A 26,723-nucleotide genomic window follows, 5' to 3' on the forward strand; every position below is an offset into this window, starting at 1 on the left:
CCTGATTGTAACCTTGGCAACCGTTAACCTGAATTGCTTCAGTTAAACTACCGATATGCAAATGTAGGGATGCGATGCAAAAACCTTTAAAGTGCAGTACGTCTGGGCAGCAGGGGAGACTAAGCGCATAAATAATGTGATGATGTGATGACTGTGCTTTGACCTTACTCTGGGCCCCTTCAGAAGTATCAGATCACTGGCCTATTGGAGTCTCCAAAGCCCAGGGATTAGCCCGTCAGCCTCTCAGCCTGGGGCGATACTGATCCGGATGGAGGCGTTCTGGACATCAAAAACAGCCCGGCGGACCGACTGTAAAGGCAGAGCCTGCCGTCCGCGGGGGCCGAGGGCTTTGATCTCGCGGGCGCTGTGACCAACGCCCCCCTTTCCCCTGGAGGAAACCAGCACAGCCGCTGTGACCAACGCCCCCCTTTCCCCTGGAGGAAACCAGCACAGCCACTGTGACCAACGCCCCCCTTTCCCCTGGAGGAAACCAGCACAGCACAGCCACTGTGACCAACGCCCCCCTTTCCCCTGGAGGAAACCAGCCCAGCACAGCCACTGTGACCAACGCCCCCCTTTCCCCTGGAGGAAACCAGCACAGCCACTGTGACCAACGCCCCCCTTTCCCCTGGAGGAAACCAGCCCAGCACAGCCACTGTGACCAACACCCCCCTTTCCCCTGGAGGAAACCAGCCCAGCACAGCCACTGTGACCAACGCCCCCCTTTCCCCTGGAGGAAACCAGCCCAGCACAGCCACTGTGACCAACGCCCCCCTTTCCCCTGGAGGAAACCAGCACAGCACAGCCACTGTGACCAACGCCCCCCTTTCCCCTGGAGGAAACCAGCCCAGCACAGCCACTGCAGTAGAACAGAGTCGCATGACTAAGGTTGCACCACGCACCTTTGACTTAGCGCACACCAACATGGAAGAATTTGATTGTACTGGACAGTTATCCACTATTCACAACGGCTGAAATAACCCAGTTCAGCACTGCTCCTTAATCACAACAGGTATAATACACACTGTAGTCTAGGCATCCACGACAACTGCTATTAGTCTTGAATTGAGTGCTTTAACAACCCCCCCCCCCCCAACTTTAAAAAAGGGCTATTACCAATACAGTATGCAAGTACATGCAGCGGTTGCCTCGAGGACTCTGTTTGCCACATGATGAATGCAGTCTTACGGCTAGAGACGCTCCCACGATCTTTCTTAGACATAGACGACATCTCATCTCTCTCCATACGGATTCATGTGGTCTCTTCCTGTTTCCCTTGAAATAGAAGTGACCCATTTGGAGGCGGTGAATGTGTCCTATCGGTGTCCGCATTACCTTGATTGGTTCGAGCCGACCGAGGCCCCCTGCCTGTGTGCCGGGCAGAGCTGGGTACAGGGCCGGGGGAGACGGCGGTTATTAAATGCTTCCCCACTGGCTGTGACGGCTCTTGTCCTAATGGCTCCGTATCAATCTGGAGCACAGGAGGAGAGGAGCAGAGGAGCGCGGGAGTAATCAGGGCTTTCATCTTGTGAGAGCCCTGTGAGGGGGAGTCTCTGGTGTGCACTCCGGTGTGTGTGATACCGCGCCTCACCTGGTCAGGCTTCTCTCCTGTGACAGCGCAACACGCCCTTCAGCCCAACACGCCCTTCAGCCCAACACTGCCCTTCAGCCCAACACGCCCTTCAGCCCAACACCGCCCTTCAGCCCAACACCGCCCTTCAGCCCAACACCGCCCTTCAGCCCAGCACCCAGCCCAACACCGCCCTTCAGCCCAACACCGCCCTTCAGCCCAACACCCAGCCCAACACCCAGCTCAACACCGCCCTTCAGCCCAACACCGCCCTTCAGCCCAACACCCAGCGCAACACTGCCCTTCAGCCCAACACCACCCTTCAGCCCAGCACCCAGCCCAACACCGCCCTTCAGCCCAACACTACCCTTCAGCCCAACACCGCCCTTCAGCCCAGCACCCAGCCCAACACCGCCCTTCAGCCCAACACCACCCTTCAGCCCAACACCGCCCTTCAGCCCAGCACCCAGCCCAACACCGCCCTTCAGCCCAACACCACCCTTCAGCCCAACACCGCCCTTCAGCCCAACACCGCCCTTCAGCCCAACACCACCCTTCAGCCCAACACCCAGCCCAACACCACCCTTCAAACATCTGCCCAACATCGGCTCAACATCGCCCTCAAACACAGCCCAACCCCGCCCTCAAACACAGCCCAACACCGCCCTCAAACACAGCCCAACACCGCCCTCAAACACAGCCCAACACTGCCCTTCAAACGTGGCCCAAGACCGCCCTTCAAACGCGGCCCAACATCTGCGCAACGTCTGCTCAACACCGCCCTCCAAACACGGCCCAACACCACCCTTTTAGGAGTGAACATCGCCCTTTTAGGAGCAACACCCCCCTTTTAAAAGCCGCAATCCACCAGAAAGGTCTGCTGATGTATAGGACCGTGTGCTCTCTTAAGCAGCTGTTGCACAAGGCAATGATATTACTGTATAACCTCATGCTCAAAATATTCCCTAACAGGAAATTTAAATGTAAATGTGAGCATTAACATTTATATATTAAAATGTGGTGATATATGTGTTGTTCTATAAATGCAAATTGTCCGACTAATGGTCATTGTGCCGTGCTCCTACCCACCACCCCCTTTAACTAAGCACTGAAATGAGTTAATAATAATATTTGCATTATATTTGCATGAATGTAAGCCTCATCCACCATTGCCATTCATTCTTTTCTTCCGTCTTAATAATTTTTCTCACCTTGAATTACGAAACAGTATTTCTCAATGTAAAACTTAATTATGTGTCTCAATGCACTTTCTGCTATGGAAAGCAATTAATTTCACTTCAGGAAAGTTAAAATTTGTCTAACCTGCTTTTTGCCCACCCCTGTTAGTGCCACATTTTTTCAAGTGATATCATTGCATTTTCTTTTTACTCGCTAAACAGCGTTACAAAACTGTGAAAATGTTTGGCGCCCTGAAGATGATTTGCAGTGACCACCATGATGGGGACTGGCATTCATCTCCCTGGTTGTAAACTAGGGCAGCCGTGCGCATTTGTGTCGGTAACGGGATATAAGGGGATGTTTGTGAATGTGCCTTTTTGCATGCTGTCAGCCTCTGAATGCCAATTCAGGTGAAATGTGTGCATGTTGATGGGCACCAGGCCTGGCCGGGCGTGTGCGTGTGCGCGCGCTCTGTCATAGGGCAGTGGAAGTGCGGTACAAAAGGACGCACTGCGCTAAGTCTGGTGTCTGATGAATGCTCTTCATTTCATCTGACACAGAGCTGCAGCAATGCGCACATTTCTAAATTAATCTTACAAAATGGAGGGATATCGTTCTGAACAGCTCCTGTGAATCCCGCACCACTGAAAAAGCTCTGTGTTCAAAAAAGTTCACCTATGGCTAAAAGGCATCAATATGGCTCATGAATCAATGATTGTGATAATGTACGGTGGTTGTCTGAGTTGTCTACCGTTAAAATGATTGCCCCTGTTGAGTGAATGCATCGCTAATGCCATATTTGGTGACACTACTAAGCCAGGTATTTATGTCTGTTTAATAAACATGTAATTACCAAAATACTAATACATATGGCCAAGTGGATGCCATATTGTTTGTGTCTGACACAACCATAGCCCCCTTCAAACCTGCCATGTTTCAGGGCATTGCTTAGCCCTGACACAAAAGTATCATGATGTTGAGGTAGCTGTTTATTTTAGAAATAAATTGAGATCTTTTCATTCCTGTGCTTTTACTGATCAAAGATAAGAGGGCTTTGGCCGTTGTTTTGCACTTAACCGTAGTGCTATTGCTTGGGCCAAAAATGTCATGTGACTGAACACTGGCCAACATGTACCTATTCACATTATCCCATGAGCTGAAAATAGTTTTGCTGCATTCTGCAATGAAGGGAATCCCATAGGGGTCAGAATATCAGTCATAGAACCCTCATAACGTTGTATAAAGATCATTTTAGATAATATTATGAATGGGCTGCTCTAAAAGCTGAGCTAACCTTAGCTTTGGGTCAGTACGTTCACTTCATACTGGTGCCACACCCATTGAATGTGGTTTGCTACCTCACTCATTCAGATTTAAACCCCGTGTAGTTGAGTCTCGCATTGGAGCACTGCGCTAGCTGGGAACACTGCCACACACAGCTGTGAGACGGGACAGGCACTCCTCACGCCATAAGTTTAGTGAGGAGTCCTGTACCAGTATGTCCTCTAGCATAAGCCTGCTGTACGCAGCTCAGTTGCTTGCGTTTGCACATTCCTCTCTTTGTTTTGTTTGCAAGAGGTGGAGAAATCATTGATATGTTGTATTCTTGGGCCTGACACCTCCTATGATGCTCTTTTTGCCCACCGTTCCCCGTTTATTTTTGGGCTGTTTGTGCGTATGAGAGTCTGCGTATGAGAGATTCTGAGGAGGCAGGGTATAAAATAAATAAATAAATAAATAAAACAAAAATCTATATCGTGATACAAGAGGTGCATTCCTGGATATGTACTTATGAGAGTGAAAATAACTATTCTCTGTGTTTGTCCCTGTGAGAGTTAAGATGAAAATAATGAAAGGGAGCGTTGTTTTTCTCAGAGTGCTTGAAATGTGTACCTTGCATAACCTGTAGCTCTCCCATCTCCCTGTTTCTCTACAGTTGTGGTGCTCTATGTTCAGGCCATCGGGACAAAGGAGTGGAGGGAGGTGAGTGTACAGATCCCCTTTCTACATAGTGACATTTATCACAGGGTACAGAACAGTACAGATCTGCAAAGAGGCGCTCATCGCAGCACACACCACTGTGCAAAGCCCTCGTCTGTTCGCTAACCACATTATTAGCTTGAAACAGGTCTTCCCTTTATATAAAAAAGTGCTTTGAAAAGCAGCACACTGCATGTTTTTGAACAACTGTTGTTTTATTGGTTGTCTCTAATCTATTCACTGAAGCACAGTGCAGTAATATGATACAGGACACTACAGAATTATAATGGTTATAAATACCCGTACCTACGCTTTGGACAGTGGGAGAAGCTTGCTTAAACGAATTAGCTGCAGTTTACCTCATACATTTAATTTAATTGGTAACCAAATGCAGCATAAAATTCAATTTCTGCGGAAAGCAGTCATTGGAGACCCCAGGGACAGTTTTTAGTTGGCCATATCAAACAGAGACGAAGTTGGGCCCTTTGCAAAGAATATCTAAAGGTTCACTGTTTCCAATCAAACAATTTGCCTGAGTTTTCTTATTATGAAACAAAGCTTTATGTTTAAGATAGAACACGATTGCGAAAATTGGCACCTTATAGTATGGCCTGTCTGACATGCTTCTGTTTAGGAGTACACTTTAGAAGTAAAAAAAACAAATGTCAAATACATACATTTGGTTCATAGTTTGCATTATACAGTGCATCCGGAAAGTATTCACAGCGCTTCACTTTTCCCACATAAAATAATAAATTCATTTTTCTCCTCAAACTTCTACACACAACACCCCATTATGACAACATGAAAGAAGTTTTTTTTGAAATTTTTGCAAATTTATTAAAAATAAAAACTAAGAAATCACATGTACATAAGTATTCACAACCTTTGCCATGAAGCTCAAAATTGAGCTCAGGTGCATCCTGTTTCCATTGATCAACCTTGAGATGTTTCTACAGCTTAATTGGAGTCCACCTGTGGTAAATTCAGTTGACTGGACATGATTTGGAAAGGCACACACCTGTCTATATAAGGTCCCACAGTTGACAGTGCATGTTGGAGCACAAACCAAGCATGAAATCAAAGGAATTGTTTGTAGACCTCCAAGACAGGATTGTCTCGAGGCACAAATCTGGGGAAGGGTATAGAAACATTTCTGCTGCTTTGAAGGTCCCAGTGAGCACAGTGGCCTCCATCATCCGTAAATGGAAGAAGTTCGGAACTACCAGGACTCTTCCTAGAGCTGGCAAACTGAGCAATCGGGGGAGAAAGGCCTTAGTCAGGGAGGTGACCAAGAACCCAATGGTCACTCTGTCAGAGCTCCAGTGTTCCTCTGTGGAGAGAGGAGAACCTTCCAGAAGGACAACCATCTCTGCAGCAATCCACCAATCAGGCCTGTATGGTAGTGTGGCCAGATGGAAGCCGCTCCTTAGTAAAAGGCACATGGCAGCCCACCTGGAGTTTGCCAAAAGGCACCTGAAGGACTCTCAGACCATGAGAAACAAAATTCTCTGGTCTGACGAGACAAAGATTGAACTCTTTGGCGTGAATGCCAGGCGTCAAGTTTGGAGGAAACCAGGCACCGCTCATCACCTGGCTAATACCATCCCTACAGTGAAGCATGGTGGTGGCAGCATCATGCTGCGGGGATGTTTTTCAGCAGCAGGAACTGGAAGACTAGTCAGGATTGAGGGAAAGATGAATGCAGCAATGTACAGAGACATCCTGGATGAAAACCTGATCCAGCGCGCTCTTGACCTCAGACTGGGGTGACGGTTCATCTTTCAGTGGCCCAGCCTTGAGTGGCCCAGCCAGAGCCCAGACTTGAATCCGATTGAACATCTCTGGAGAGATCTGAAAATGGCTGTGCACAGACGCTCCCCATCCAACCTGATGGAGCTTGAGAGGTGCTGCAAAGAGGAATGGGCGAAACTGCCCAAAGATAGGTGTGGCAAGCTTGTGGCATCATATTCAAAAAGACTTGAGGCTGTAATTGCTGCCAAAGGTGCATCAACAAAGTATTGAGCAATACTTGAATACTTATGTACATGTGATTTCTTAGTTTTTTATTTTTAATAAATTTGCAAATATTTCAAAAAAACGTATTTCATGTTGTCATTATGGGGTGTTGTGTGTAGAATTTTGAGGAAAAAAATGAATTTATTCCATTCTGGAATAAGGCTGTAACATAACAAAATGTGGGAAAAGTGAAGCGCTGTGAATACCTTCCGGATGCACTGTATATGGTTTACCCAGGAATGTTTCTTCATTGATTCTTTTGTACTCACTGATTTTCATTTAGATTCTCTGCATTGTCTAGTCTCATGATTTGAGCTCTGAAGTTTGAGTGAGTGTAATATGTGGAAAAAAGTGGCAGATAACAGGGTTTTCAGTTGATCACCCTTATTGATGTGTCTGAAAAATATTTCAATTCCAAGGGACATTAGGCTAAAATGAGCGTAAATGTAATGACCTGCCAACACATCTTTGTTATTGGTGCACACATTGGGCACATGAGTGACAAACAACAGCCTGGCTCTGGAATGGAGGCAGCCATCGACCAGTGATTGATGTGTCAGAAGCTTGTTCCTGATGTGTGTGTGTGTGTGTGTGTGTAGCTGTGTGTAGCTGTGTGTAGCTGTGTGTAGCTGTGTGTAGCTGTGTGTGTGTGTGTATGTGTGTGTACAGGGTTTGTTTTTAGCTTCTTGATGAATTACTGCTCCACTGACCTTTGGTCCTCTTTCCTCTCCCTTCCTTCCTTTGTCTCTAAAAAAACCCGATTTACTTCCATGAAGCTGTCTCTCCCCCGCGAGGGACCATTTCTGAGAGGCTTAATGAGTGGGTCTAGCTTTACCCACTGACAGGTCAAGCCTTGCTGCATCTTACCTCCTCTCTAGTGTCTCTGGGCTTGGTTGAGCTCTCTCTTCAGCTGCTGAGAACTGCAGTGCAGCAGCTGAATCTGAAGTGTGTGGTTTCTCACCCGATTAGTAAAACAGTGAAACTACATGTTGTGTGATTGATCAGACCTAAAGGTGAAATGGTATTGGCTTGTAATTTCAAAGGCCTTTCAGAGAAGTCAGAAAGCATCAAACTCTCACATTCCTTCTGTCCTGCCTCACTTACTGGGAATGGAGCTATGAATTGGGAATGGAGCTATGAATTGGGAATGGAGAGTATGAATTGGGAATGGAGCTATGAATTGGGAATGGAGAGTATGAATTTGGAATGGAGAGTATAAATTGGGAATGGAGCTATGAATTGGGAATGGAGAGTATGAATTGGGAATGGAGAGTATGAATTGTAAGGAATGCTTGTCCCACTCGTCTACAGATTCAATTTGAAAAGAAAAAAAATGAAGAGATCAATTATGCTTTCAGTGCCTTCAACGTAATGGATGCGCTGTATCAGTAATTATATATCAGTGTTCTGTCGGACAGTATTCCATTAACAGATTCACAATGTCATGGAGAAATATATTTTTAGTGGCAGTTTTTCTACTGCTTGGCTTAGAGCCACCAGTTTCATCGCCCTGGCCATCCACACAGCAATGTGACCTTTGGTCACTCTTCATTTCTCTGCTGCACATGACTGGAATACCCTCCGATACACTCTCAAACCCTGTAATCCCAGCACTCTCGTATACTCCTTTAAGAGCACTGAGCCCAGGGCCTGAGCTGTCTGTCATACGCATGGGTGTGGGGGCATGTGAGAAGTATGTGCTTTGTTAATGCAAACGATAGACAATATTGCTTCTCTCAGTGTTCATGAAACCTTTTTTGTCATGAATTAGGCCTAAGTTAGGGTGTATTTGGGTACACTGGCTGATCATATGGGTGCGTGTGCCGCACCCACCGTGCCCTGTTCATTTTGCTTCGGCCTGATCGCTCCCCATCTCTGTTACTGCCCTTTGTCTGCCATCCTCTGTGTGTAAGGATCCATCCATCCATTATCTGAACCCGCTTATCCTGAACAGGGTCGCAGGGGGGCTGGAGCCTATCCCAGCATACATTGGGCGAAAGGCAGGAATACACCCTGGACAGGTCGCCAGTCCATCGCAGGGCACACACACCATTCACTCACACACTCATACCTATGGGCAATTTAGACTCTCCAATCAGCCTAACCTGCATGTCTTTGGACTGTGGGAGGAAACTGGAGTACCCGGAGGAAACCCACGCAGACACGGGGAGAACATGCAAACTCCGCACAGAGAGGCCCCGGCTGACAGGGATTCGAACCCAGGACCTCCTTGCTGTGAGGCGGCAGTGCTACCCACTGCACCATCCGTGCCGCCTTTTGAAAATGTTTTATGTATTGTATGAATAGATTGACATTTGTTCTCAATCACTATTGCCCGGTTAAATAAATGAATAAAATACAACTATGGGCGGCCTGTAGTGTAGTGGTTAAGGTAAATGACTGGGACACGCAAGGTCGGTGGTCCTAATCCCGGTATAGCCACAATAAGATCCGCACAGCCGTTGGGCCCTTGAGCAAGGCCCTTAACCCTGCATTGCTCCAGGAGAGGATTGTCTCCTGCTTAGTCTTATCAACTGTACGTCGCTCTGGATAAGAGCGTCTGCCAAATGCCGGTAATGTAATGTAATGTAATGTAATGTAACTATCACTGCTTAGTTTACCTAATTAGTTTATAACTCATGACACCACTGACATGTCTGTGCCAAGCCTTTGATTGTGGAGTTGGCCTCTACCTGCTGTCTCTCTACTCACTCTCTCATGCGTACAGTCTAATTTATGCCTCACACAGCTATCAGAGGTGCATTTTCCCCTGCCGAGGGGCACATGAGCAACAGAAAACACAGAACAGGTAGCCCGGTACTTGCCTTTAAAGTCCAATATGGAGGCAGTGCCTGCTCACGCCAACATGCTAAATCTGATGATGAAGGTGATTGACGTTACTATTCTTGAGAACAGTTCTCTTGATAAGCAGCGCCATGGAAACAATATTGTGCTGTGGAACGTGTGAAGGACAAAACATGTAACCATAGGCACCTACACTCTACAGTGGTTCAGTGAAAGCCTCATATCACTTCAAGTTAGGCCCACCATTTGAAATTAAAATATGTAACCTCTGAGACTTGTATAAGACCACGGCTGTAATCTTGGATGCTAAAAACCTTCACATTAAATGGATAAATGACAGATAAATTGATGTAGACTGCATTTGTAATAGTTCTACCTAAGGCTAAAAAGTAACTATTTTCTAATCCGTACAGTAACAATGGGAACATAAATGTTATGAGATGTCTGCTCGCATAAAACAAATGATGCACAATAATACTCCAAAACAATGTAAAGGGGGAGGTTTTGTCGCAAGATTATTGTGACATAATCTTTTATGATGCTAACATAAGATTCACAGAACAGTGAGCATGCCTGGTGCCATTTCTAGATTGAATTTTAAAACGTTATTTTTACATATCAATTAAAATGTAATTTCTGGCTCTAGAATTGCCCTTTAATGGATGTGCAGAGCAGAGCTGCAGTCTGCTCAGCCAGCCTGCTGATGATATGGTTAGATGTTTAGACTCCATGAGCCACTGCCCCTCCTCTCAGCCCGGAGGTCTTCCTCTCCGTTCAAGGCACTCTGCTTCATTCAGAGTTCTGCCAGTATGGCTTCACCCATTCGGGGGTTTCTGAAGCCTCGTTCTGCCACAGCTATCCGAGAATCGTGTCTCAGGAGGTGCTCAAAAATCGCCTTCCATTTGAGAAGACCCCATTCCAGCCTATCCTGAGGCTTCTGCACATTTGTTAGCTGTAGCTGACTGATAAGATGAGTGCAGAGGGAGTCATGCTAGTGTCTGAACAGAGTTCGCCTGTTCTCACGTTTTTACAAAGTCATTGGAGCCTGTTCGAGAAGGTTGGAAAGTTCAGAACGGAATCTAAATCAAGGGTACGAGAAATTTGGACAGTTCTGAGCATCATTTGACAAAATGATAAATCAGTGAAGATAAATCTCCAAGGGGGAGTAGAACTGAATAAGAGATAAAAGCTTTGCAAACTGCGGTAATTGTCATTTCGAGTGTCGGCAAGAGGCGCTACAAAATCCCCCCTGTCTCGCGCTAGTGGCTAGAGTGGGTTCATTAGCCCATCTCCAAAGCTCTCAGCTGTGCACCATGCATATCTCTGTGGGAGGTAATGGGGACGCTAACCTACTTTTACAAAATTTGGAGCAGTAATCATGATCCTCCTGCCTAAACGACATGATTCAAATTCAAGTCGGTGAATGATTTCTTTCCTAATGCAACCCCTCAAATGTACCTTCTATCTGGTCACCATATCCATAAGGTGATTGTGGATTTGTGTTTTTCTTGCAAATATCTTTCTTGTGAATACAGTTCTTCATAGTGATAACAGTCCCAGGGAACTTGTGTATGGTTTGATCTGGTAAATCTGACTTTGACACTGCATTTAGATACTGTAAATCTATAAAGATTTGGCTAGATTGACATTCAGCTTTGAGGGATTCAGTTGTTTTCAACAGTGTTATGACTGAAAGCCTTAGAGGTGGTGTTGAATTTAGTCTTTCTAAAGCCGCTCCTACCCCCTAGCTACATGGGTCTGGATATTGAGCATACCCTAATGAGGGTGATGGGTGATTGTGACCCACTGAAGCAGTAAGCCATGCTCATTATTAGATGTTATAGGAAATTCACAAGGTAGCACTAACTAAGTGGAAATCTGTTGGGCTGCTATTGATCAATGAAAGGCAGCTGCTTTCTGCCCGACAACAAAGTTTATTGAACATTTTCTTCTGTAACCCAATGAATTACAGGGTTTTTTATTTGAATTAAGTTATTTTATGAAATATATCTCATTATAATTGCCACTGTTTCTGCATGTCACAGCAGAGAGATTGTTTGGTTTAATTGTACTGTGGGTAAATGTCACATTACTCAGATTAGACATTGATGTTCATTTAATTTTAAAGATTGAGGATGAAGTGTCATGTAAAAAAAATAGGATAATAAAAGGATAATTAATGCCTTCTGTTGACTGCATGTTGGGCCTTGGCCTGCCATGCTTATGAATGATGTGTTATGTGTTAATGTTATCATTATTTAATGATAAAATACTCATTTCAGCGAAACAATTTTTTTGCGCTGTTCTTAAAAATGAAAGTTGAGGCATTATTGCCTCAGAATTGTTCTGTAATTAAAATTAATCTGGTACCACACTCCGCACAATCCTGTTTTAGCTGATATGAACAGCCCTTGATCATCATTTATCTAAATCCAATGACACTGATGCAATCTTGCGCCATTCGTCTCCTCTGACTTTCTTCATCGCCCCCCCCCCCCCACAGTTGTTTGGAGTACTCGGTTGTTTTCCTCAGCCACCTTCTTCACGAAACGCACACGTCCATAGGCCGTTCTCCGCGCTCCGCTGAGCTCACGCACCCACTGTGACGGGGGAACGCTCTTCCTTCACGCGCGGTTGTGCGGGCGGAGAGAACCCCTCCCCCGGGCCGCTCGCGGCCAGCTCCGTCACGGTCTGGGTGGGGTATCGCTGGCCCACGCCCGCACGCTGCCGGAGGTGGGGTATATAGGCAAGGTCAGGCACCTAGCGGCCCTCCACTCTCCTCTGAGGGCGGAAGACGTGTCGGAATAAAGTGAACGGGCGTTGTGGCGGAGTGCTTCAGAATCGATCTATCAATCAAGCTTTGTTTGATTCTGCCCTGCTGCTACAGCAGCTGCCCCTGATGCCTGTACAGATGGTGTTTCAAGTGATCATGGTGATGAGGTATGATCTGTGGGGGAACCTTGCACAGACCCAGGCATACATGATGTAGTGGAAATTATCTGAATAATATAACATATTTTCACTTGCAGGAAAAAGAAGAGCACATTGGAAAAAAAAACCCCAACATTTCAAATGAAAGCTTTCTCTCTGTTTTTAAAGAGGTCGGTGTCGGTGCGCCTTTGTGATTGGCTGAGCTCTCGGGGGTCTCTGAACCTCCTGTAGGATCCGAGCAGACCCTCAGTTTCGTCCCTGAGGGCCTCTGGCTGTCACTCGCCTCCGTGCAGAGCTGCCTTCCGCTGTCTTTAACACAAAGGAGAGCTGGGGTCTCCTGTAAGCCTGCTCCTCCGGGAGTCACTTCAATGGGAATCTTCCGGAATGCCCTTTAGCATGAATCGCTTCTGTGAAAGTTCAGACTTGAATGGAAAAAAGCTCATAAATGATCAGTGACGTCTCTGATTCCTCCTTGTTCTTATGAAGTGCTGTACTGCATTATGAATGCTTAAAAGCTGTTTGGATATTTTATGATTTCACTGTGCAATCCTCCTATGTACATAAGAGATATTTATACCTGTCTGAGTTGCCTCTGAAACAGTCTCTCTCCCTTTCCTGCAGGTTTCATTCAGTCACATGAACCAATCACATGGTAAAGAGAGAGAGTGAAAAAAAAAAAAATCATAATATCTCAAAAACGAAATGCGATACAACTTGATGGAAGCTGGTTTTGCGTCCAGTAAATTCCCACCTATAAGAGGCGATAATGGATTGGGGGGGTGTAGAATTGAAAGAGGGGATTATGTGCAGTGTGTGATAAGGACACAGACTGGTATCGAAACGACACCGGGATCAATAGCTCATTACAACTGTCAGAGCTTCCCTGGGGACATGTTGGCCAATGGGGATTAATGTCTGATGCGGAGGCAGATAGGGGTTCGAACTGGCCGACACACGCTCGGAGAGACCTGTCCGCTGTGCGTGGGGGGCGGAGCCATGGGGGACGGGGCATGGCAATGGAGGGGGCATGGTTAGGAGATTAATTACACATTGCAGATAGTTGATAAATATGATAATGATGTTTTCTCTGTCCTCCCCCCAGTTTGGCAGAACGGAAGTGATTGACAACACGCTGAACCCGGATTTCGTCAGGAAGTTTGTCCTGGATTTCTTCTTTGAAGAGAAACAGAACTTACGGTTCGACGTGTGAGTATGACGCTCTCCTTGACCAGGGATGGACTATCGAACTACTGCACACTCATTTAGCTGAAAACCACCAAGCTACCAACTACTGTTTGAAGCACTATCTTTCAACGGTGAAGGTACATTGCTGAGTCCTATTTTCCCCCTTTCCCATCCTGAATTGTCAATAAGAGCATAATATTCAATGATTCAGTCTGTCTTTGCTTGCAATTATACCTAATTTTAACACATTCAACCATTCATTATGCCTGGTGTAGTGCATGTAACTATTTTAGTGTTTAACATTAATCTTTGAATGTTATTTAATAATGGTTATTTAATAATCTTGGAGCTCTTTTTTTCACACATCATTCCGTGACCCATCCCAACCCTTCCCGCAAACCACAAGTGAGTTCTGCTCCCCAAATTTCCCACAAACCACCCCAAGGTTCTCACGAGCGATTCAGTTCCATGTGTTCCAAATCCCAAGCACGGATCCGCAGTGGTTCCACCACAGGGAGTTCTAGTACGGTGTAGGCGGAACACAAGCAGGGAGCAAGCTGATTCTTCATCCGTGGACAAACTGCCTCTTGACTTTGAGAATCAATTTAGTCTAAGGCCCTCCGGAATCAATACCACATTCATCGCAGGGGCCAAAGATTCCAGCAAACATTCCAAAGGACGGAAGAGCACTTTACAGCAGATGAGACCGAGTCGTCCTTGTAATTTTCCATAACTAGCACCTCTCGCATTGAGCTGACTTGGTAAAGTTTCTCTTTTCTTCCTGCTTTGTCCATTGTGTATCACACAACTGAAGTGTCTCAGTGTGGGGGAAAAACTATCTTTCAAATCATGGGCAGAATCCTTTTCCTCAGTGAGAACAGGAAGCCTCATTGTATATACATAATGAGAGCTGTGTTTGTATGGTGCTGCGTTAAATCCCTTTTAGATGAAGAATTCTCAGCAGGGGGTATAGTGGCTTCATCCACGCTGTCAGAATGAGCCCATTACGCATTCTTTCATTTCCGGGGACCACTGGGGAAAAAAAAGCCTGGCACAAGGATGGACTTAAAGTCAGAATGGTTCAATAAGCCAGGGATTGGTCTCTCTGCGGTGAAGTGATGAAAGTATGATTGTGGGGAGGGCCCCAGGCGAAGAGGGAAAGGGAATTATTCCAGATCCAAACAACATTGTAGCAGTCAGAGCTGAATCAGAGCTGGCGATGGGGCACGTTGTGACAGTGTCTGTAGATCCAGTCGGTAACGTGGCATAGGCACGTAGGGTTTCTTGGCAATTAAATCAAAGTTCATGTCTGGGGGTTGTAAATATGTTTGTTGTGCAATAAGCCACATGGCAGCTCTCTGCCATTTAGAAAATCCCTTGCTTTTAATGGATGACTGGATTTTGTCCTAATTTAAAGGAACACACCATCATTTTGGTGAATATACCTAGATACCTAGACGAGAGCTTTATTGATTTTCAGTGGAAACAAATGTTCCCCATAAGGGGTTGGGCCTGGAGGGTTTGAGGTTTTCGTGGGTGTGCCCGCTCTTGCTGATTGGATCTGTGCTGATACTGGCGGCTGTTCTGTAGGAATCCAGGCTGAGAGTAGAGTCAAGGTGTTTCATTGGCAACTGATCATCATCATTATGTACTGAAACATCTGTTTCCCTTGTTTTTTTAAATCTCACTTGCATTGTTATACTCTTTAAAGTGTTGCCTGGCTGTGCACCTGCACAGCTGTTGGACTTTGTAAACATCAGACTGACAGGATTAATCAGTCCGTCCGTCATTCCATACTTTCAAGTTCTTTGTTTTCCCCCCAGTTTTATTTAGTTTTATTTTCCCCCTAGTTGAGAATCTTTTTCTGGAGGCCCAATTCATTATCTCAGTGGTCCATCGGCACGCCAGAGTGCAGGCAATCGCACCAGCTGTCACTTCTTCTCTTTGCAGTCCGCATGCTGCGCTTCATGCGTGCCTGGGCCACACTGCCGGCCAAATATTCACCACCTTGCTGTTGGGCTGCCGGGCGCACTTGGGTCCAGTCAGGATTCAGCAGACAGAGTCCTTCTGCCACCATTTTTTATTTTTTTTAAAGGGATGCAGGCTACAACTGCCGAGAGAGAGAGAGAGAGAGAGAGAGAGAGAGAGAGAGAGAGAGAGAGAGAGAGACCTTCCAAACATGTAGCAGTTTAATATAAAAGTAAAAGTTGAGTCAAGGTCATTGTAGCAGGAACAGGAAACTGCTGAGGACCCCAGTGACAGAAACCTGCTCTGTGTACAGAGGACGTGAGTCACAGGAAAAAAACAACTGTCAATGCCGGACATGGCGTCATTGATTTCACCGCATAGACTAAAAAACATTGAGGTCCAGTTGTAAAGCCTTTTTGTTGCCGCAAGTGACTATACATCAACACAAAGATTAGGTCATTGTGTTTATGATCAGCATGCTGATGTAATGCTGGTTCTGTGTAATGCACAAACTGTGTGATGCACAAACAAAACCAGTATTAAGTCTATACATTGTATGTTTTAAATACTATAAAGTGAAATGATTTAAGAGCAAATTAATGCATTTCACTTTATTCCTCGGCATTTGCTCTTATCCAAGGTAACTTGAAGGTAATTAAATAACCTAATGAGGTGTTTCCACCAGACTACTATGAGTACATTACATTACATTATTGGCATTTGGCAGACGCTCTTATCCAGAGCGACGTACAACAAAGTGCATACCCATAACCAGGGAGTATCAGCATCTTGACCTGTAACTGCAATTGTACATAAAGGATCAGAGTGATAGTTTGGTTTCATATTCAACTGATTTCTTTCTTTATTTTTTATTTTTATTTTTACTGGGACAGTTAAACAGTGGACATTTTGTGGTGTGTTTCATTAATAATATTAGTTCATATTAGATTATAATATATAATATTAGAAAAACTCCTATAGGTGAGTGTTTTGGTGGGAAAGCTGAGGAACACAGGAACAGTGTTTAGCGGAGTATTGGCCGTGACAGGTGAAAATGTGCTGCCCCCCCCCCACTTAAGGTTAAGGTTTGAGACCTTCATCCAAAACCAACCTTTCTAGAGTGTTCAAATTATTTTCCTTTCAATTTTCTGTGTAAACCAACTCTGTGACAGTGTCTCTATAAAAAGAGCTATACAAATGCAATTACATTTAATTGAATAGTGCGCAGCACTTCAAGGTCCACAGAGTGACTTGGAGGACAGATGTGAAAATTGATCTTCAGCTTGTAAAAAATAGAAAAGAAAACTGGACTGAAGGGCATGTGATTTCCACATAAACCTTCCCTTTGACTTCCCTGTGTCTGTTGTTTATGTCCTTCTTCTTAGCTGTTGCTAACAGTGGCGACGAGTTGTAGGGCTATTTGTCATTGTTTAGTTTGTCACATATCACACTTGCAGTCTTTGCTCTGCGAGTCCAAACACGTGGGAGGCAGACAGATGGCAGAATATCCTGCAGTTATTACTGGCATCCATGATATAAAGGCAACTCTCGGTCTGAAGCTGTACATGGAGCCAAGAATCATGGATGAGATCAACCTATAAATAAAACTTTATTTTGATGTGGGAAATTGTTATTCTTTGTGTGTGCCTTTTTTACAGTCTGTGGTAAGACCGCACGCATGTATGTGTCAAACTCTTCGCCTGCTTATTGCTATCCTTTTCTGCTTTCTTTTACTGTTATTAGGATTTTGTTTACTGCCGATGATTCCAATTTTATACGGTGCCATAATTTAACATGCGTTATACGATTCGAGGTAGAAAAGTGGATCCAGTGTGTGTGGGTCGTTTGTTTAGACTCTCAGAGCCTGCCCCTAAATCACATTATCATTAGGAATGTATGTCAGTTTATTAGATTTTTAGGCACCAAGTTTATTGTTCCGCTATGGTAAATCTCATTTTACAAATGCTCTCAGGCCTAGCACGCATTGGGTAATTTAATTTCATACCATAAGAGCTCGCTTATTGCACGCCTCTCCCGAGCAGGGGAGAAGAGTAGGGGATGTAGGTAGAGGCAAGCCAAGTGCACAGGAAGGAGAATTATAGGAGTAAGAGAGGAGAGATATTGACCTCGTAAAATATCAAAATATAAAAAATGAAAAAACACACACACAAACTGAAATGGCTTCAATAGCTCACTTAAATGCCTCTCAGCCGTTTTGTGAGCACATGCATTGTTATTGGAAGTTTGTTAATAATAAATACATTCTTGTGAAAATATAAAGTTGCTTCTAAAGCTCTGCATTATTTAGTCGTTTCCCTTTCATCAGCCTATGGTTGACACTGGTGTTGTGTTGCGATATTGACAGAGCGATTTCCTTGCATGTCACTATTCCTGCACCTTAATGGACCAGATCCAGTGTTTAGTTTCATGGAGTTTAATGTTCATTGAGTGTGTGTGTGTGTGTGTGTGTGTAGAGAGAGAGAGAGAGAGTTTGCGAACAGGAACATTCATTTATCATGCCTGAGGTGCTTATCAGTATTTGATCTGTATGTCTCCATTATAATTTCTAAAGAGTGTTCTAGAGAGAGTTGTTGGGGATGTGTGATGATGGTTATCATGAAATCCTGTTTTCATTATATCATACCCATTTCCCATGTGACTTATCCAGAGTTTTAGGCTTAGAGAACAATTACCTTAACTGCTGCAATAATCTGTAAATACTTTTCTATCACCCACATCAGAGCACATTATCATTATAAACACCTGTCAATCAACACCCCTGTGCTTCCACCAAGTACAGATGGTGCTCAGCTGTGTTTTGTTGGATGCATTTCAATGTGCTTTAAAAATCCGTCAGATTGATCAAAATAATGGGTATTGTTGTTATTCTTGTTCATTTTTATACTTCCCTTTGTAGGGCAGACACTCATTCAGTTGAATTGAAAAGATATATATATATATATTTTATTTTTTTAGCTATTGCCTTTGTTATTGTTCCCTGTAGAAATTGGCTACGTACCCAAAATACTATGTTTTGTGTCAGTGTCTTTTGAGAGATAATGACCAAGGGCTGTGCATTATGCAGTTTGAATGCCCAACGTAGACATTATAATGTCTGGCCAACCAAAACATATATATAATCCCATACTATTGTATATATATAATCTAAACATTTATTTCAAAATATGCAACTCTAATGCAATAGAAACGTTATTTAAGAATTACAGCAAATATCCCAAACCCTAGCACTTGGCAAGGGATGTGTATTTCTTGTCCCTCTTGACCAAAAGTTAGCTTCATACACTTTTGGACAGCATCACCACAGATTTGAGGAGATGTAGCATGCTGATTTGGCTTTTGGAAACAAAATTACACTCCGCTCAGCATGTTAATCTGGGAGATATGAACTGACAAAGTTTGCACTAATTTGCATGACTCCATGACATTGACTATCTCCATTACTCTAGGTCATAGATAAATGGTTCTTGGCCCATATCTCCCAGATTGACTCTCTGAGACAAGTGTAATTTTAGTTCCAGGGGTTTCTTACCAGGCCAAATCAGCATGCCTAATCACGTTAAAATCTGTGACAATGCGGTCCAAAAGTGTGTTAAAATGACATGGAATTACCCCAAAATAGTATCACAGCATGTTTGCAATAATGGACTGAATTATATTGAAAACAGAGACTAAGCTATAAGCATAATCATAATGAACCTGTCCATTATGAGTTCAATATGGAACCAATTTCAATTACAAGACACATTCATTTAGAACTGTGATGAACCTTATAGACCCACACCCACACCAGCCAATCAGAATTGAATATTCAGTCAGGTCGTTGTATTGCAAGTACTTTTACGAGCTGTTTTTTGTATTTTCTTTTGCTTCTGAAAAAATTCCTGCATTGGTGAAAATGTTTTTTTTTGTGAATTTATTTGAATCTGGTCTTGACATTCGGGACCTGTGTCTTTCTGTGTTTCCACAGCTTACTCTTCATCACACTTTATGCTTATAAACAGAATGAGAGTAACTTACAGAAAATAGACTGCCTGTTATTGAGGAAAATAATCAAAGATTGCAATGAATTGGGGATGGTGGTATGGGATTATCCTAGCAGAACAGGAACAATAATGTTTAAATGATCAATGTGTATCTCTGCAATTACATTCGGGTTTCCCCTGAATCATGCATTTTTAAATTCAGTCACGATATCTCATCTTTGCTTAGGCTTCCCATTCTTATCTCCATCCCAGTCTCTGCTTATCTGTCATGGTCTGCCTCTTCCTTATTATGAGCTATAACATTTATGATAAAGTAATCTTTATCTGAGTGTTGCATTTGAAGGTTATTTCTCAAGAGTACACGGATATAATTGCCCAATAGAGAATTTTCCACACTATTGCTTTAAATTAATTTCTGCGTGACCTTTTCAGATAAGACGAGGGTTTCGATAGGGTTATGATGTATCTATTTGGGGGAAGTGATCATTTTAAAGATGATTTTTTGACAGTTGGCGTTGGATTAAATGGCTACCATTACTGGGCATTAAATTGTTGCTGTATATACTTTTGAGTGCACGCAGTTTGCGGTAATTAATAAATACTTATTTTTTATAATAATCTGGTGTGAAAGAGAGAGCAGAGATATTCCTGTTTACAGCATAGCTTGGGTGCACAATCCTTTCAGTCTTAATTTTTCAGCGTATCTATTTTGGCCATGATTTATTATTTGGGCTGCATCAGAGCTTGTTAAATGTCAATACCAATTATAACTTTTGGACTGTCTGGCCAGGCAGTGAGTTCTGTACAGAAAAGATGAATGTGGTACACTCCTTTCTGTTACATTCTGTTTATGACATACTGCAATACACATTAGTATGTGAGAGAGCTATACCCACACTGGCTTCGTTGTTGTTTAACAGAATTGTGGCAACAACACTTCCATGATTATTTATTTGAATAAGTTATTTTAAGTTGTGACATGCTTTAGTATTACTACATTTGTAATCTGTATTTGTTTTTTTATTCTTGCAGGTACAATGTGGACTCCAGAAGTTGCAATATTTCAAAACATGCAAGTACTCTGTTTCTGCATCTGTTTTCTTCTTTTTTTTTTTTCAATTATACTTTGCATCTCATGTATCTGTTTCTAAATGTATTTATCTGGCTGTCTGATATCTGTTTTTCAATTTCTCTCAGAAACAAATACAATCTATTATCTCCAAACCATCACTTTCACTTCCCTACAGTACAGGATTTTATTGAGGTAGAAGCTTCGTAAACGCTTTGGAAATACTGAGGCACCAGATTTCTCCACTTTGTCCCGATCAGACACAAGCAAACACATTTAAAAAGAAAGTTACAATTTATTTTAAATAACCTAAATTTGCAAAACAAAATTGTGTCATCAGTAGTTTAGGTGAGTGTGTGTTTGCAAAGTTGTATGGGGTAAACCCACAAAGTGGCTAAGAAGCCAAAATATGGGGAGAGAAACTGCAGACAGGCACATCTTAACATCTGGGAGCACTAGACATGGGTACTCCCAATTACACCAACGAGCCACTGCTCTGCCCACCAGGCTCCTGTGAAGAAACACCAGAACAAGTATCCCTGGTAGGGGGAGCAGGGGGCCATAACAACAGTGAACTTAAATTGAGGATGAGCCGAAAGGAAGCTATTACTGTTTGGGGGAAAAAACTTTAATGAACAGTGAATAGTGATGTTGCTATGTGCTGAAGCTGCCTCTCCACATTCAGTATGCTGCTACCATCAGAGCACAGGGCCTTTACAGCACAGTACTGTAATCAGAGCACAGGGCCTTTACAGCACAGTACTGTATCGGAGTACAGGGCCTTTTCAGCACAGTACTGTATCAGAGCACAGGGCCTTTACAGCACAGTACTGTATCGGAGCACAGGGCCTTTACAGCACAGTACTGCATCAGAGCACAGGGCATTTACAGCACAGTACTGTATCAGAGCACAGGGCCTTCACAGCACAGTACTGTATCAGAGCACAGGGCCTTTACAGCACAGTACTGTATCGGAGCACAGGGCCTTTACAGCACAGTACTGTATCGGAGCACATGGCCTTTACAGCACAGTACTGTATCATAGCACAGGGCATTTACAGCACAGTACTGCTTCATCAGAGCACAGGTTTTTACAGTGCAGTACTGCATTATTAAATATCGGGTTGGGAAGAAGTGAGTGGGATAGATATAGTACAATAGTTCTCTCGCGGTGCTCTTTACAGAGTTATGGCTAATGCTTTTGTTTTTTTACCCCCTGCTGGACGAACATGGATGAGCAGAAGGTCAGTAATTTGTGATTTCCTCAGATCATAAAATTATTCCATCAACTGTGACTTTACATTACAGCCACTACCAGTGGTCATGCTAGGACATGGAATGCAGGACATTTCAAAATCTGTGTTTTGCACATTAATCAGTACAAAAATAATTATTGTTAAAAATTATGTAAGATGTTGTCAGATTTCACACAATTGTAGAAAAATGTTTTCTGAAACATTAACCTGATGCTTCTGAATGGATTCCTCTTGGTGAAAATGTTTTCTTAGAGAAACAATATTCAAATCTGGTTTTAACATTCAAGGCCTATGTCTTTCTGTCAGCTTACTGTGGAAACAAGAAAAACTCACAATAATAATACGAGTCATTCGTCCTTTTAACCCAAGCAGGATGAAATAGGAGGTTTAGCAGGAAAGAATAAAATACAAATCATTTTGTACATAGGAATTCCATGCAGATAAACAATTGGGCCATCTTTGTGGTAACAATGGAAATAAACTATTCTTGGTCGCCGAGCAACACTGGGCCACCCCTGCAGGTAATGGCTTGGGCCATTGTCACAGGACGGTCGGGTCCGACCTGCAGCCAATGGTGGCACAGCGTAATGCTGATGAACAAACAGGATGCTGGCCTAATGTTGTAATGTGCGGCAACATTAGTCCAACAGAAATTGTTTAGGTACTGGCTACTGGGTCGGGTTTTGCCAATCTGATCACAAATTTCTTTTGCCACACAGGCTAATAATATATATATTTTTTTTAAACCGTAGTACCATTCATGCAAATTAAGCGTGAAATGAAATCTTTTGAATCTGGCAATGATATAAACAGCTGCCAATGGCTGTGTAAATATTATGATCAATAAACAACAGAAATGTCAGGCACTAAAAGATGACTGGCTCAAATAATTATTTTGTTGTAGTTCAAATCTGGGTCATCACCCAAACTTTTTCCACTTAAAAAAATAAGAACATCCGTGTTTATAGAATGCCATGGTTTTCCCTCTGAATTTAGCCCTTTTTTCTGTGTAAAAATTGCAGAGCCCTGTGTTAATGCAGCCACGGAGTACTTACAGAGAGCTCCTTGCACTCAATTCATATTTCTGCATTCAAGTAGGGTCACGGTTGTCCATACTCCACCAGCAAATTCCCTCTCAACTCAAAATATCATTCTTACATTCCTGATTTTCACAGCAATTTATAAACAGGACTTGAATGTTCAATATGAACAACTAACCATGGCTGGCATGCAGGTGAAGAGTGCGTTGAGTGAAATAAATTAGGCAGAATATGCAGACATAACATGTGTGTGACTGACTTTGGAGTTCTGACATCATTGGTCATGTGAAAAAGCACTTGTAAAGTATGACTATGATGATAATACAGTAAGTAACTTTTCATGCTACAATACAGACCTATTATACAATATAATTTAAGAACGGGCTGGGTGAATATGAAAGGGTGACACCCTTTCCACCTAATCCATTGGGAATCTTCTGGATTTTTGTGGCTCCCCTACAGGACACTGTTCCATTGTTTCTTTTCTGTTCCATCATTTATTGTTGACTATGCCATTTACTGTGCCATTTTAGACAATAGATTATATGATTAACCGTCCTGTCATTCAAGTCCCCCTTCAGTTTGAAACAAGTTCATGGATATATTTTCTTACATTTCTCAGTCAAGTGTTTTTAAATGAAGATTGAAATGAAATTGAAATGGCCGGATGCCAGCCGATGTTATTTCCCCTCCTCTGTGTGTTTTCACCGATGGCCTCCTCAGCTTCCCGCCTGTCTGTTCTGTTGATCTAGCAGAAATAAATTATTGTTTGCTTATACCCATGGACTTGAATACTGCATTCTGGAGAAATGCTCATTGAGCAAGTTCATGGTCAAGCAAAGATGTCTATTGCTATTGTACACCACGGTTCTATGTGAAGCTAAAGCAGTCCGTTTTGACCTCGCACTCAGTGAGAAGTACATTGCAATCTTCCTGGATTCTGATAATGGCTTCCAGTCAATATCCCCTCTGATGGAACTGCATGTTCCTTTTAACATAATTCTTCTCTTAGCATATAATTTTCTTAGGCAAATGTTGGCTCTTCTTTTATGAAGTCCCTTTTCAGCGCTCTCCAGGATGTTGCTGTAATTGGTGACCATTTATCTGGACAACTGTCCCAGAGTTAAAAGCACACATCTCTGAGGAGCAATTTAGTTGTTTTTTTTTTCTCTCCCCTAATGGATGTTCTCCAGATGTAAAACTGTGGTACAATGCGCACTGTTTGTATTTCAGACTGTGCAGAGGAGGAAAACAATTCAGTAACAGAATTTCAGATGGACATCTTTGGTAGTGGTAACTCTTCTTAGTGCTAAGTGGTTGTATGAGGAGCTGAGGGTGGAGAGACTAATGGATATGTGTCATGTACAATCATAGGTCCTAGCATCCCTCCTTGAAAAATCATAGTTTTAATGCGTGGCTGGGTACCTGTAATATTACAACACTTGATACTTGAGTGCAGCTGTGAAAAAAGATTGAGTGAATATGCTGTGAAAGTATATGGGCGCAATCACTATTACATTTAAATGTAGAGAAATAACTGGGCCTTTTTATGCAATAGTTATTTGTGTTAGTTTTAAATTATTCCCACATAATTATTCTTATTCTTATTCATTAACATTATTCTTATCTTTAATAAACTGATTAATGCAATCTGACAGGCAGGGTACTCAGGCAATATTTGGAAGAGAAAAAAAAATTACCGCAGCCTTACAGAGAGTATGAAATAGCTCTGGAGATGATCAGGTGTTTTCTGTATGTTGTGACAAGAGGGATTCATCTCCATTGAATATGTGGTGACTATAATGCATAACCAAATGCATAAAAGATGGAATCCCTTGGCTGGGGACCATGCATACGCTTACGTATGCGTCACTGGAGCTAAACATGGTGTTGGACAGGGATGAAGTCCATCTCCGGGATGACGGGATTCTGAGATCTCATGCATATAGTTCCTGTGCCTGTCTTTTCTGTGCTAGATCCAGCAGTTGTCTGTTGCAATGCACGATATTGGCCGATATCCGATAACTGATAATTAACATTGTCATGTCTTCCAATGCCGATACTGATATTTCTTCATTTCAGTGCCATACCTCAATATGGTTTATTATACTGTAACTAAATGCTTGGTGCAGGTTCACACATCTAAGAAAAACATTGCTTTATTAATGAAATGAGCCACATGCAGCATATAGTACAAATGTGCATCCCTTGTTGTCTGTGTTATCAAAAGACGGTGTTCTCACTACAAACATGGCATAAGGGCACCTTGTCATAAAACTGTACATTAATACAAACTAGGTGATAATTTTCCATTGCATTTAGTGGAAAATTTGCCCATTAGTGATTTCAGACTTTTACCTGATTGTGTCCCCAGGACTTTCTGGGACAGACGTTCTGCACCCTGGGGGAGATCATCGGATCCACAGGCAGCAGGCTGGAAAGGACCCTCTCGTAAGTCCACCCACACCGCCTCATTAACGGTCCCTTCTGTACTCCTCGGGGGATCGTACTGTAGTGGTGTTTCTGAGGGAGGCGGGTAAGTGTGCATTCAGTCACACTCGCGGCTATGGGCTCTCCGTGTTCTCTCTGCCTCTTAATGACCAGAGAAATCTTTCTTGGCCAGTACTGGCTCTTGTTGTAAGATCTAACATACATTATGTCAAACCGCAATTCTGAAAGTTACATTAATGTATGTTTGAATGGAACATGGTGATATTGAAAATAAAATAACTTAAAAAAAAGAATTGCTGAATTACCTTTTTCAAATGAATGCTGTCTCCGAATATATGCGGATACAAACTGAGATTATATCAGACTCTGTGGCATAAGCCTTCTTATTAGGTTATTGTGGCACTAACCCTGACAGAAAGGCAGTTACACTGTAGTGGATATTTATGGATGCTCAAATGTATACCTTGGAGGCTGCCTTTCAGAACACTGGGATTCAGTGTATTGATGTGACCCAGAATTTGGTATGGAATCGGCACCAGGCAAGTGCAGACTGTGGTCTGCAGCGCATTACTGTCCACAGCAGGTGGGGATTCTCTCATTGTACATCGGTGATTTTAGTTGACCGGGTGCCTGCTGTGGTCTGCCTACTCCAGCTGTGCTTTAATTGTCCTCCTGTGATACAGTGGAAGTGCAGCTAAGCCTTCAGAAGAGAACGACCATCGCTAGACAACACTCTTCAGAGGAGGGCATGTGTGTTTCAGTACTCTTCCACAGCTGTGCCTGAGAGATGAATGCTATTGGGTGCTCAAAATTACCACATTGGAAACAAAGAAGTTGAAAGCCAGGGTTAAAGCAAATGCTTAATGGGACATACAACATGAAAGGCAGAATGAAATGCCTTTCAGCAAGGTGATGCATGGAATATCACATGAATATTTAACACCCAGCCATTAATTGGTCTTAAGCAGGTGAAGTAGCATCATGTAATTGCTGAGAGAGAGAAAAATATCACGGTCTGTTGCATCTAGACTCATGACATGTGGCTGTTAGAGATGACAGATTTTCAAGGTCGTATGAAATGACATGTTGTGGAAATGACAACAAAGAAAAAGATCTTATCGCTGTGAACTCACAAGGTACTGTAACTGCTGGCTCTGCTGCTTGTTTCTGCTTCCTGTGTTTGAAATCTCTTCAGTCTGCCCGTGTTAGAAGAGCGCTGTTCTATGCATGATGTCATTTGCCCATTAATAGGTCATTTACATGCTC

The 26,723-nt window shown here is 43.1% G+C and overlaps 1 protein-coding gene across 2 annotated transcripts in view; it reads left to right on the top strand.

Moving 5' to 3' along the window:
• The window catches only part of LOC133109931 (copine-9-like), an 89,901-nt gene that overhangs the window by 9,940 nt on the left and 53,238 nt on the right, over positions 1–26,723 (top strand). For both annotated transcript variants that reach the window (XM_061219693.1, XM_061219692.1), the window contains 4 exons: positions 4,686–4,732; positions 13,587–13,690; positions 20,674–20,713; positions 25,381–25,457. In XM_061219693.1, the coding sequence (XP_061075677.1) occupies positions 4,686–4,732; positions 13,587–13,690; positions 20,674–20,713; positions 25,381–25,457 (268 nt within the window). The remainder of the gene's footprint in view (positions 1–4,685; positions 4,733–13,586; positions 13,691–20,673; positions 20,714–25,380; positions 25,458–26,723) is intronic.

The sequence above is a fragment of the Conger conger genome, chromosome 14 (assembly GCF_963514075.1).
Source record: "Conger conger chromosome 14, fConCon1.1, whole genome shotgun sequence".
Classification (NCBI taxonomy): domain Eukaryota; kingdom Metazoa; phylum Chordata; class Actinopteri; order Anguilliformes; family Congridae; genus Conger; species Conger conger.